This window comes from Podarcis filfolensis (genome assembly GCF_964270895.1).
Source record: "Podarcis filfolensis genome assembly, chromosome: 8".
Lineage (NCBI taxonomy): Eukaryota > Metazoa > Chordata > Lepidosauria > Squamata > Lacertidae > Podarcis > Podarcis filfolensis.
The window spans coordinates 40,362,734-40,376,492 of NC_139611.1; the positions used below are offsets into that span (position 1 = coordinate 40,362,734).

The following is a 13,759-nucleotide window of genomic DNA, read 5'->3' on the forward strand; positions in this document are numbered from 1 at the left end:
ATGGAGGCAATAGCATTTTCTCATATTTGCTCTCTAGCCACTGGTTTACAGTAGCATCCTTGTCTGAACATAGAGTTGCCATATAGCCACCATGACCAATAACTGCTTAATATACCTGTCCTCCTTGAATCTGTTTAATCCTCTTTTACAGTGGTGCCTCGCAAGACGAAATTAATTCGTTCTGTGAATTTTTTCGTCTAGCGAATTTTTCGTCTTGCGAAGCACGAAATCCCATAGGAATGCATTGAAAATCAATTAATGCGTTCCTATGGTCAAAAAAAGTCCAAACAAAGCCAAATTTGGTACAACAAGAGTTTATTAAGTGCTCTTTAAAGTCACACATACTGTAAAGAGCATTTCAAAATTCAAACCCAGAATTTTTTTTAAAAAACAGCAGAGTGGCCTAATGGTCACAGAAAATCATAAAAATGCAGGGGAAAAAACAAGCTTCCAGATTCTTGCAAACCCCTTCCCAACTGTTCCCCCAGCCACCCAGCACACAGAAATTCAAATGCAGAATTTTTTTTAAAAAACAGCAGAGTGCCCCAATGGTCACAAAAAATCATAAAAATGCAGAAAAAAACCACACAAGCTTCCAGATTCTTGCAAACCCCTCCCCAACACCAAGTCCTTGAATTCCAAACACCCCAACCCAAAATCCAAAACCCCCCAAAAAAGTTTTAAAAGCTTAACTTACCAAATGGCTGCAAAAGAAGTTTTGGAAAAGCTTCAAAAATCACCAAAGTCTTTAAAAACCTCAAAAAAGGCTACTATGTACACTGTGTTCTATGAGTTGCTCCTCGAAGTCAAGTCGCAACTGTATTAACGGTGTTAAGAAAAAGGAAACAAACTTGCAAGACGTTTTCGTCTTGCGAAGCAAGCCCATAGGGAAATTCGTCTTGCGAAGCAGCTCAAAAAACGGAAAACCCTTTCGTCTAGCGAGTTTTCCGTCTTGCGAGGCATTCGTCTTGCGGGGCACCACTGTATAGCCTTTTGAACATTCAGCTACCATCACTTCTTGTAATAGCAAAATTCCATATGTTGTGCTTTGTTTGTGGGGAGTTGCACAGGAATCTTCTTTTGAGTGGCTTACAGGGTATGTAAGGGGACTTGGGGCCAATCACTGTAGAAGTCTGTCCCAGGGATAGCCAACATAATGCTCTCCAGATGTTGTTGGGCTTCAGCTTCCATCATCCCAGCCTGCATGGCCTGTGGTCAGAAATGGTGGGAGTTGTTTTCCATGAACACCATATTGGTTGCCCTTAGTCTATCTTGTTCAGTAATCATGTGAACTAGTTTGTCTTGTTGGTTGAGACTTAGGCAAGTAGTTCCTCACTCCCCCTTGTCCACACAATTTGCCTCTTGCAGCCTGTGTTTTACACTTCATAATTAAGTACAAGCACCCTTCTATTTTATTTTGAAAATGTGCACCCTACCTTTCCTTTGCAAAACCCCCTCAAAGTGGTGAACATTATGTTTGAAATATAAATAGAACAGTAACAAAAACATGGTATTGCAGTAGCAGCAGCCAGCAGAATTTCTGCATTAGCAACAACACAAATAACAAAACTCAGTCAGCAGGTGCCACCATCATCAAAGGCCGTTTTTCACCTGGCAGCACAGTATTGACAGTGTATGAGGCTAGGTGTGCCTTTTGGGTGGCGTGGGGGTGAGGGCATTTCTAAGTGAAAGTGCTGTGACTTGTGTAGCTGCTCACTAGTGGGTCAGACATGGAGTAGCACATCTGATATAGCTCAAAGCATATAGAAGGAAACTAATGTCTGGGGACAATAAAGTACCGGATAGAAGTGAACAAATGTACTCTGTGCAAGATAGGACTAATATCTGGGGGAACAGTAGGTCTATGGATAGGTGTACAACCAGCCTTGAATGAAATCATACTCCCTCCTTGAAGATGCAGGTTCACAGCTTGGGGTGCTTCTTGACCTAGCACTACTCTTGAATGCCCATGTGGTATCAGTGACTTTCTTTTACCTGTCACATTAGTTTGTTTTATTGTATTGCATGATGAAAAGTTTCAATAAAGTATATGCAGGGGGCAGACAAAAGGTCACATGCAATGAATCTTAAGTTTCCTAGCATATGGATTTACTGTATTTTTCCACGTATAAGATGCCCCAATGTATAAGACACTCCCCTATTTTGGGGGACTCCAAATTAAGAAAACACCTCTTAGCACTACCCGTGTTCAAGACGACCCCCAATTAAATTTTTTTTTTTTTGTAAAATAAAAAAACCTAGTCTTATACATGGAAAAATATGGTACTTGCCATGGCATCTTTTTGAAGTAAGCATTATTAAAGTTGCTTTGGCAAGTTTATAACTGCTTCTTAAAACTATGAGCAAAAAATGAAAGCAGGATAACAAATCCAATTTTGATTTCAGAAGGGATCTTTTAGGGTTCTCTTCATGAGAGACAGAGAGCACCAGGAATTTTCACCCACTGAAATTTATTCTTAAATAGCAAACAATGCTGGAATTATAATTTTTGGCATGTATACACAAGCACAATTGACCCCTTGTTACTGCTGTTCTGATATTCTCTGCATCAAGCTTTCTACATAAGTGTTTATTGTTTAAGAAATCCCAGTTTTAAAGGTTTAACTGGGACTCTGCCTTTCATCACAGAATGCGCACACATGCTTATGTACTTCAGTAAGCGCTCTGCATTCTCCATGTTCTAGAAGTAAGAGTTGTAGCAACTTATGTTCCCAGGACTACATGTACTATGAAGATGATATTATTATTCCCTGTGATTGAAATGGGATTTCTGAGTGTATTTGAAGAGGTACTGGTACATTTTGGGGGGAAGGGTGATTGATTCAATTAACTCAAGGTTGTTCTTCAAGAACCTGCACTGTGGTAAAATACTTTTACAGTGTTGTTAGTTTCCAGTGTCAGGATGGGCCGGGGAGACAAAAACACCCATGAGTTTGGTAGTGGGAAAGATTAACTGCATTGTTACCACACTATTTTTCAGCAGGACTGAAGAAAGAAGTTGCCCATATTAACATCCTAAGGCTTTTCTTGATCAGAAAAAGGCAAATTTTGTGTGTGTGTGTGTGTGTGTGTGTGTGTGTGTGTGTGTGTGTTAAGACTGGAGTCTCACTGTGGAGTTTGCCAGTCAAGTTTCTGGCCCATTTGTTGCTGAGAGATTAGAAAGGTGGGTAGGAGCTGAGAACTGTGTACATGGATTAGGCAGGGCTTCAGTGCCCTACATAGTTCTGTACCCTTTTCCCTTGGCTATTCAATTCCACAGTTTGCAACCAATCTTGTTCCTTTCTGCCCTAAATGAATTGAAAACTTAGAGACAGAATAAACTACAAATATGAAAATATGTGCAGTACACTGATGTACATCACTACTCCAGTCAGAACCTTGAAGATAGTATCTTCCATCTCTCCTACGAATGGTTCACAGGCTAGAGAATGCTTTTTAAAAAGAATGTTCATAAAGAGAAATTATAGTTTTTATTTTGGCTCTTGCAAATTTGTTCTGACACCCTAAAATTTCAACAATGAGAGAATTTCTTTTAATAAGGGCACTTCTCTTTTTTACTTACAAATATTAATAGCATGTCCCTCTTTCTGAATGTCGCTTAATTCTTGGCTGCCCACAAAAGCAGAGTTGGACTCTTGTTACATGAAAGCAGTTTAAGAATTCTTGTATGAAACTGAAGCTGATCATACTGCATAGGATTCCTGATTTATTAGTTTGGAACCCATTTGGAAATACTTTATGACTGAAATGTACTTTTTGTTGTTGGTGACTCTGAGGAAGTGGGGAGTAAATAGAACAGACCAGTAGAGGAAAACATATTTTTTATAATCCCCATCCAGGGCCCATGCCAGAGTATAACCAAGAAAGAGGAAGGAGTAATGTGTATTCATTGGTCTTATGACTTCGAGTCACCTGCCACAATCTTATGAGTGATGCAGTCAGCATTGTTGTGTTGTGTCTCTCCCCCCAATCCCAGTAGATTGAATAAATTGTTGATACCATTACCCATGTTTACTTAAAAGCAAAATTAAAGTGCATTCCCTTTGGTCTGGTACATTCTTGAAGTAAAACAGAGTCCCAGACACACATACACAAGTTTTTGGTGATGTTTGTGCAGGTAAACAAATGGGCCCATGGTCTGTGCAAAACACATCCCAGAAACATCCTAGAGTTGAAGCTTTGGTGCTGGCACTCATATCTCCTCTCCTGAATGATAGACATTTTGCCTCTAGTGCTAGAGCAAGTGACTTCCTACTCAGTTCTAGTCTGACTGCTGCAAGAGCAGCACCGCAGAGAACTCTCACTGATTTAAAAAGCGAAAGTACTCAAGCACGTGCCAAGCTTAATAAAATAATTTATATTTTAAGCTTCCAAATGCAAATTCAAGAACAATAACTGAGCTGGGTTGATGTGAATGTGAAGCTCCTGGCAAAGTCTTCTTTTGGAGATCTAACCACTTTTATATGTAGGTTTTTTACAAGTGCTCTGGCCCATCAAATTGTGTTTGCATATGCATCAGAAATGAGGGTAGCCATCATATGGAATGCAACTTTAACAAAAGACTCCTTTTAAATAAACAGATATAAGGCCTTGGTAGGTCCTTGATAGCTATTTGAATCATTGGTCCGTAGCCTCTTGTTCGTGTCATCCTTAAAACTTCTGAGTTTATAAGACATGCAATGGTACATGGTGCAGTAGGTCATTTAGCAGGTTATTTTGAAGCATTTCATTCTGAGGGAGAGGGATCTGTGGTACCAAGAGCTTCCGAAGTCTCAGAGGAAGAATATGTGTGTATGTGTGAGAGGTTTTCCATAAAAGGCTTCAAGCCTCAGTCATCTAGCTGCTTAAGATTATAGTAGATGCTTCTAACAGATTTGGATTTTAGAAAATGTATACTCCCTTTATGGGGATTTTTAAAAAGCTGCCCCCCCCCCCCAGATGTAAAACCAGAAATAGGTTTGAGAGTTGCCATTGTTATCTAATGGGATTCCACAGTGACAGTGAAGAGTGAAACACTCACTGAAGTGGGATGTTCATAGGAGATTGTTGCCATCTTTTCCTTCTGGTGGGAGAACTGACCATCCTTCTCCCCCCTCCTTCTTCCCCCATCCCTTCCTGCACACAGCGGGGACAAGATTACAAGCTGATGTAGACAGAACATATGCTTTAAGTACATTTTTTTCTGGTAGGAAGGGTGATCCTATAAATGGCTGGGAAGCTTTGCAGCAGGCTGATCAGCTGCCAGAATATTCTAATAGTTTGAGCTCACAATGTTATGTGCCACAGGGAAAATCTCTGCCATTTTGGAAGAAGGAATTTCACTTTTTAAATCATAGGATGTATTTCCTCCCTATAAACACCAAATAAGTTTTCAGGAGAAGAAAAGAGCCAGTAAATATTTTTATTTTATTAAAACAACAACCCTAAGCAATGGAGAGGATGTAAATAGTGTTGCCCACTGTAGGCAATGGCACAGACAATATTCAGTGGTGCCTGCACCACTCATGTTCAGAATCACAGTGATTCCTATTGCTGCCAGGATGAGTACAGCCAAGCTGATTCCCACTCCCCATCCATTACATGTATATTGGATGTAGCACACTTGCTACCTAATCAGGTATTTCAGGACCATTCTACAAGGCTAAAATGTTGCAGGGGTACCCTTTAAATCAATAGTCTGGTCAATCCATTGGTGGTGGAAAGTCCTGCTTCTGGGAATGTGCAAATGTGTGTTTCTCTATGGACAAACAGGTTTGGTAAGGTCTGTTGAATATCCTCTGGCACTATAAATTTGCTTAGCAAAAACAGCCTTGCTGATTGCAAATATTAGATTCTTATGAAGATCTCTTATTTTCCCTTCTAGGATAAAGATAAAGTTTCTCTAACCAAGACTCCAAAATTGGACCGGAGTGATGGCGGCAAGGAGGTGAAAGAGAGAGCTACAAAACGGAAGCTGCCTTTCACTGTTGGAACAAATGGAGATCAAAAAGATTCGGATACAGGTAAGGGACTGTTTTACAGCTGATTTTTATAAGCCATTCTGAGAGCCTCTTAGGCTAATGAGCAGGGTATAAGCACTTGAAATAACTTCGTATTTGCAAAATGTGGCCTCCTGTGTGGAATGGTGCAGGAGGAATGCCAAGGTCTTAAGCAGCCTTCCTCAATCTTGTGTCCTCCAGATGTTTTCGCCTACAACTGTCATAACCTCCTGCCAGGATATTCATGCTAGCTGGGGCTGATGGGAACTCTAGTCCAAATATCTGGGAGGCATTAGGTTGGAGAATGCCGCTCTGAAGGAATGTCAGTCCTCTGGGTGCCTCCATTGTAATTGAGGTGGGGAGCAACTGGGGAGAGGAGCTTCTTGGTGGTGACACCCTATTTCTGGAATTATTGCTGCAAGTGGCTTGTTTGGCTCCTATTTTGCTTTCTTTTGGCGCTAGGCAACTATTTCCTTAGTTTCCCAGACTTTAACTGTTAAAATGTGTTTATTTTGTTGCTTAGTTTTTATCTGATGTTCTGTGCTTATTGATTTTTAAAATTCAGTTACGCAGTTTTTATTGTATGAGTTATCCTGATATGATATTGAAGGACAGCATATAAATTTTACAAAGAAAATAATGTCAGCCTCACTGGATAGATAGAAGCTTTTGACTTCAAGGGTTCCAATTACTTTTTTAATTACCCTATTTTTTGCTCTATAAGACTCACTTTTTCCCTCCTAAAAAGTAAGGGAAAATGTGTGTGCGTCTTATGGAGCGAATGCAGGCTGCGCAGCTATCCCAGAAGCCAGAACAGCAAGAGGGATTGCTACTTTCACTGTGTAGCGATCCCTCTTGCTGTTCTGGCTTCTGGGATTCAGAATCTTTTTTTTCTTGTTTTCCTCCTCCAAAAACTAGGTGTGTCTTATTGTCTGGTGCGTCTTATAGAGCGAAAAATACAGTAATTTATTAAGAAAGCTGTTCTGAATGACATGCTAGCATGTGCTTTTGACATATTGCATAAGGCGTCTTTCTTTCTCCTCAACAAGCATGCTTCTCTGTTCACTCTGTTCAACTTACATTGTTTGTGGCCTGGACAGACACACCGACTGTCCTAAATAGTATGCTTTAGGAAGTTTAATGTTTCATAGTAGTTGGATTTACTACACTTTTGAGCCCTTGCTATGCAAAATTCTGAATTCACAACATCAGTTTACACTTTCTTCTCTCTGTGCCATGTCTTACTGTTTAAAGTCTAAAGTTATGTTGGTATATATTGTAAGGAGGGTCTTGCTGGAAAGAGGAACCTAAATTTATAGTTTACCAATGGACTCCCACTACCAAGAAGGAGCCATTTGCTTAACATTTGCACACCATATGCAAGTACCTAATCTGTGCCAGGGATATCAATATGGTGGTAATTGAACATTGGATACAGTTGAAAAGGTGGTGATTGTTTGTTTTGTAGGCAGTGGCTGGCAGTTTACAGGAGGAGGGAGTGGTGCCAGTATTATGTGTTTTGATACATTTGTAGTTATCATACACTTGAACGTCTTTGCTTCTGGCATTGTTGAAATACACTAAGGTGTGCTTGTTCTTGCCAGAGGAATGGGGCAATTTACAGTGCTTTCTTCTTGTTTTGGTCTATGCTAGCTTTCTCCAGTCTGCTGTCCTCCAGATGTTTTGGACTACAGCTCGCATAATCCTTCACCCCCTTAGCTGCACACATTCACTTTCTTGACCCATGGACGTATCTGGCAACTGGATCTGGGAAGCCACCTTCAGTTTTATGTACCCAACATCCTCCAGAGTAACTCATGCCAGTCAAATTGTAATATTGTGGAAAATAATGCTAAGATCTTCCATCTTCTTGCACAATAATTTGAGTGCATGTTCTGCAGTCTTCCTCTAGGCTGAGTTTAGGGCAATGAGGTTGGCATTCAATACCCCTGCCAAAAGAATGAGGAAGAGCTCCATTTGTTGGTCAGTCCAAACATATTGGTTCAAATAGAGTTCCAGCAAACCCCACCCCCAACTTAATACCATGTTAATGTCCATTTTTTTCTGCTTTTTGCTTGGTTTCTGGTATTGGGGCAAAGCAATATTTCTGATAGCTGCCAATTTATAACTTTCAGGGATTGTTTTTTTTTTTTGGGGGGGGGAGGAATTAAGTTGCACTTCTCTCTCTTCTCCCCCATCTCCCATCTCAATGAATTTGTGTTGTGTTACCAAAACAGCGCAGCAGTAAAGTACATCTGTCACCTTTTGCTTCTTACGATGAGTGTGCTGCATAAATAGTGGGCAACACAGGAAGGCTGTTGTCAGATGTATTTTTACTGTTGCCTGCACTAAGAAGCCACAGTTGGCCCCATTATGCTGAGTGCAGTTATCAACATGGCTAGATGTGTCTCACAGATGACTAATCATTCCTATGATGCAGCCTTCCCCAAGCTGGTGCCTTCTGGAAGGTTTGGATGGGTGGGAGTTGTAGTCCAAAACATTTGGAGTGTACCAGCTTGGTGAAAGCTACCATAGTGCATCCTTGTTTGTGAAAATGCTGCCTCTGTGATTCAATGTCTCCAATGACTTCTTTTCCCCCCAAGTGTAAAATTTGCTTCTAAATATATATAAAGTGGGAATTAGGAAGTCTCACTTGATGCTAGATTTTCTCTGTCCCTAAAAATCACTGTAGAAATTGGTGGAGCCCTTAGTATAGCAGCAGGTATACTGGGAATTAGAGGTGCCTTTAGCTGTAAGCCACTATGTTGGGCATGTCAGTCCTCAGAATATAAGGTTGCCACCTTCAGGGTGACAAGTTTCCCAAATGTCATGGTTAGTAGGAGGAAGAGCACCAACCCCATCCTGCTTTCCCTATCAGTGCAGTGTAGGGGCCTTATGCCAATATTGTGTTAAGCTGCTTGTGGACCCTCTCATTTTTATGAGATTTTTGCTGTGTAAGCTTGCAGGGTTGTGTGTGTTAAGGCAAGTGAGCAGTGATCTACAATTTATGCCGTGTCTAGGTAGCCAAGCCAAAAATTATGCTTGCCAGGACGCTGTGCCCCTCCTCTGTTCTCTGACCTTATGAGGTCAGAAACAACACCTATCTTCATGTCTGGACCTGAGAAGGGGGATAGCGATCATACCTGCAGTTGCATCAGGCTTCTACAGCCCATTGTAACTGCTGCAATGTTCACTACTCCCTGTTCCCTGTTCCCTGCTCTAGCTACAAATGTGGAATTATGGGAGGGAGAGAGAGCAGGAGATAGTTTTTGTTCCTGGCTGCCAGGGTCCTCCTAGTGTTGACACCCAAAATACTGAGCTGTTCTATCCAACTTAGAACTGGAGTGGGGTCTTGGGTTTCCCCCACTGTTGCACTGTGCTTCTTTGTACAGTGCAACTGCAGGGAATATTTCAGACCCTTTGAAGCTGGACAGGAAGACTGGAGTTATTTGATCACAAACATGGGCTGATGGAACATTCAATACAGCAAGCAGACTTGTGGACCCCTTAAGGATGCAGACAAAACTAGGTCTCATTTTTTTAAAAAATTGCCCCAGCCCACATTAGAGAAGGGAACGAATGCTACAACTTCTCCTTCACCCCCGCCCCGCAACTTATACTAAGTCAGTAAAGCCCAAGTCCTTAGATTCCATAACTTCAAGAACAAATCATGACAAATCAAACTTGTGAAATAAATGGACACATGAGAGTGAAGTTTGCCATCTGAGTTGATTAAGCCATTGTCTCCATGGCTGCTAATCCTGGGATGACAATCCTCCTCCTCCTCCTTCTTCTTCTTGTTGATTATTTGATTGTTACACAAAAAATCTTTAATAAATACAGTGGTACCTCGTGTTACAGACGCTTCAGGTTACAGACTCCGCTAACCCAGAAATAGTACCTCAGATTAAGAACTTTGCTTCAGGATGAGAACAGAAATCGCACAGTGGCAGCGGGAGGCCCCATTAGCTAAAGTGGTGCTTCAGGTTAAGAATGGACCTCCAGAATGAATTAAGTTCTTAACCCGAGGTACCACTGTACTAATAAAAAACCCAAAGTGAATTCAGCACTTGATTTGTTTACAAAGAGAGAATTGGCATTGATGTCATTTGAAAAAGGAGGGAATACTTAAGGATTAGAAGAACTCTGGGTGGAGATTGCTCTTGAAGCAACTCTAGATGGCTGTTGCTTCTGGTGTATGAATAATGCATGGTTGCACTTATGGTCCAAAAGTGGGCTATGTGTTCTGTCCATTGTTTCCCTGATGTGACAGATTACACATGGTTCCTTCTTTCTCGTTTACCTTACTCCCGTGTCCACTCATGTGATAAACAACAGCAGCCTCCAGAGCTCTTTCCTCCACTCCTAGTGGTAAGATGCAGTTAGTAGGCATCTGTTCACTGGAAATGTTTTTGAAGTCACTCCCACTCCTCAGCTTGAGCTGAAAACATGTAGGGCACACAGGAAGGCTGATGTGTTGAGGAAAAATAAGCAGCTTTATTATTGAGCTGCGTTATTTACATCTCAGTGTGATGATTTAGAAGCACATTCTCAGAATGCTAAACAAAGGCATTTCCCCCACTTAGCGTGACATGGAGAACATGGCCTGCACACAGTGTTCAAGCTCATGTTACACTATCATTTTTTATTACTTGTAGGACAAATATCATACTTCTTGAACCCATTCAAATAGTCAGGTTTATAGAATCATAGAGTTGGAAGGTACCTTGCAGGTCATGAAGCCCTGCTGGTGGGAAAAGCACACTGCAACATCCCTGATGTCTGCTTAAAAATCTCTAAACTAAGGTGAGTCTGCCACATTTAAAGTCAGTTGAAGCTTCAGATCTTTGTGCTGCAAGCAAAGCACAAATGTTGGTGATGTGTTTGTTTTAAAAGGCAGACCAGTATTATACAGAATGGTAGAGGTGGCATATTTTTATTGGTTCACAGAATTCCTGAGATGGTTTCCTGCCTTGTTCTATATAAAAAAGTGTAATCTGTTTGGGATACCTGATACAACACTCTCTGTTTTGAAGGAACAGTCCATAGTCTACCTGATATTTCCCTCTTCTGACAGGTCTCACATTTTGTTCCTCTCATTCCCCCTCCCCCCATGCCACACCCAGCAGCCTCCAAAGTGTGCTAGAAACATTGGCCGTTCCCCATTTTGGGCAACTGTATTCTGTATATAATTATGTATGATGCAGCCAAGACAGAATGGAACAAGAAAGCAGAGGCCAAGAACATATTTTAGAAATCCTTTCTCACTAATGCGGCCCCAGGCAGCTCTTTGGTGCTGTGTTGAGACAAGGGCTTGGAGCTCTTCCAAATCTAAGCTCTGCACTCTTCAGATCACTAAATCTGGTGATGGGGTGTCTCAGCAGCAGGAGCCATAGTACAAGGGCTTTGAAATGACCTGAGTGATGGTAAAGCTGCTGCAGTTGGTCAGCAGGGGAAGCTTCCAAAAATTCTGTCTTTGCTCTTGTTGGCTGTAATCTCCTGCCTGATTTTTTGTGAGCTGCTGGCTGAGTCATGGATCTGACTGAAGGTGCCAAACTCCCCCTCCTAGAGCTGTATGCCTTCTTCCTTTCTGTATATCTGTATTGTGTCATGTAGTCTGCCTGCTTCTACAGTTTCAACACATGCTATTTAGTGGTTGGTATGCTGTTTCAGTTAGGCCACACTGAATGCTTTTAACGTATGCTCTGAATTCCCTTGAGTCCTCTGTTTCTGGAAGATGCAGCTATGGCTTTCTGTTACAGAAAGGTAGCCGTGTTGGTCTGCCATAGTCAAAACAAAAAAAAAATTTTCTTTCCAGTAGCACCTTAAAGACCAACTAAGTTAGTTCTTGGTATGAGCTTTCGTGTGCATGCACACTTCGTCAGACGAAGTGTGCATGCACACGAAAGCTCATACCAAGAACTAACTTAGTTGGTCTTTAAGGTGCTACTGGAAAGAAAATTTTTTTTTTGTTTTGACTATGGCTTTCTGAAACTTGATTGGGTTGCAGGGCATAGAGTATGGATGGAGAACCAGTGGCTTCTAGGTGTTTTCAGACTCAACTCAAATTAGCCTTGGCCAGCATGGCCAGTGGTAAGGGATGATAGGAGTTGTTTCAGCAACATTTGGCGGTCCATAGGTTACTCACCCCTGGCATAGAGAGAGGCCTGTTTAATATCAAAGTCTTCAGGAAATTGGCCATTTTGAAGCTGAGGAACAGAGCAGCTTCTCAAAGCCACACACAGGCTACCATAGTCCTTTTTGCTCCTTTCAAATGAGAATAATATGGCTGCTGCTGTTACAGAGGGAGGAGAGAAAGTGTGGTAGACTTTGTGAGAAGAAAGCCTTTTCTCTTTATGGAGGTCCAGATGGTGGTAGTGGGCAAATGTCACGTAATTATGGGAGACTGTTTATTTCTCTATATTAAATATTTATATCACATATTGATATGCCACCAAGCCCTCCCAAGGTAGCTTACATAAAACTCTTAAAATAAGCAGTTTCCTTTAAAACATAAAGAATTGTTTATTTTTTCAAAAATCCAGTGATACAGCTAAAAACAGCAGCACTTTAAAATATTATGCATCCTGCTCGCAGCACTCATAATAAAAATACTGAAACAAGCCTTTGCAAATTCTTAGTTCCAGATTGCTCCAAGGTGAGCTATTGTGATCTGATGTCTAGGCTTTTAGGAATATATATATATATATATATATATATATATATATATATATATATATATATATATATTTTCCAGTAGCACCTTAGAGATCAACTAAGTTTGTCTACCTGAATCTAGGCTTTTAGGGTTTAGTCTTGTATTGGGAATGCAAAATGGGTTGCAATATCTAACAATTAAATCCTTGCAACAATACTGTGAAAATTGTCATTCTGTTTTGTAGAGGTAAAATGACTTTTTTAGCTACAAGGGTGCTCCATGGTTGAACTGTTGTTTAAAACTAGGGTCCAAGTTCAACATTCCTGCCATTGGCTGCTGTTTAGTAATGTTATTTTGAGGGGGAAATGAACTTCAATGGCACTTCTCCCTACCACAGTTTTATGGGGTAAAGGAAATCCACAATACTAGAGAAATAAATAAAAGATTGTACATTTCCTTTATCTGTCACCAAAACATCTTAGGGAACTCTTCCAAATATTAAATCATTCCAACATCTCTCCTAAGATGCAAGTGAACAGCATGTTATGGGCTCTTTGGGTCAGTCGAGCTTGGCTATCTTTGGAGTGGAATGCAGCAGTTGTTTACCAGCACAGTACAAGATTTCACTGTTGGTTACTGTAGGAAGAGAGAATCCAATGCTCATTCGAAACTGGGGGTGTGGGGAAATCTTCAGAAGGCAGAAGGCAATTTAAACCCAGTGTGTGGTAATCTGAAAACTGCTGCCCTTAGATCCATCTGTGGAAGATTGATCATTAACCTGCCTTTTTGCCTGTCATTCTAGCAGCTGCAGATTCTGCCCTGTCATTAAGCTGCTGTGTTTTAAGCTGCTTGGGTGGTTTTATGCACACACGCACGCACGCACACACGCGCACACACACACACACACACACACACACACCTTGTCTTGTTTTAACTTTAATCCTGTGTACTTCAGGTCCTTGTTAAGGTAGAAGAGGGAGTAGATGATGCCTAACTCATGATGTTTGTCAGAGGTGCATAGTCCTTGCAGTGTGATAGCAATGTTGATACTGTGAATGTAAGAGATTGTGTTGCTAGCCATGGTCATCTTCCTGACTGCTGT

The 13,759-nt window shown here is 41.1% G+C and overlaps 1 protein-coding gene across 4 annotated transcripts in view; it reads left to right on the forward strand.

Annotated features, from left to right (window-relative positions):
• ANKRD11 (ankyrin repeat domain containing 11) overlaps positions 1 to 13,759 on the forward strand; it is a 193,178-nt gene that overhangs the window by 132,963 nt on the left and 46,456 nt on the right. For all 4 annotated transcript variants that reach the window (XM_083626181.1, XM_083626179.1, XM_083626182.1 and 1 more), the window contains one exon: positions 5,885 to 6,023. In XM_083626181.1, the coding sequence (XP_083482307.1) occupies positions 5,885 to 6,023 (139 nt within the window). The remainder of the gene's footprint in view (positions 1 to 5,884; positions 6,024 to 13,759) is intronic.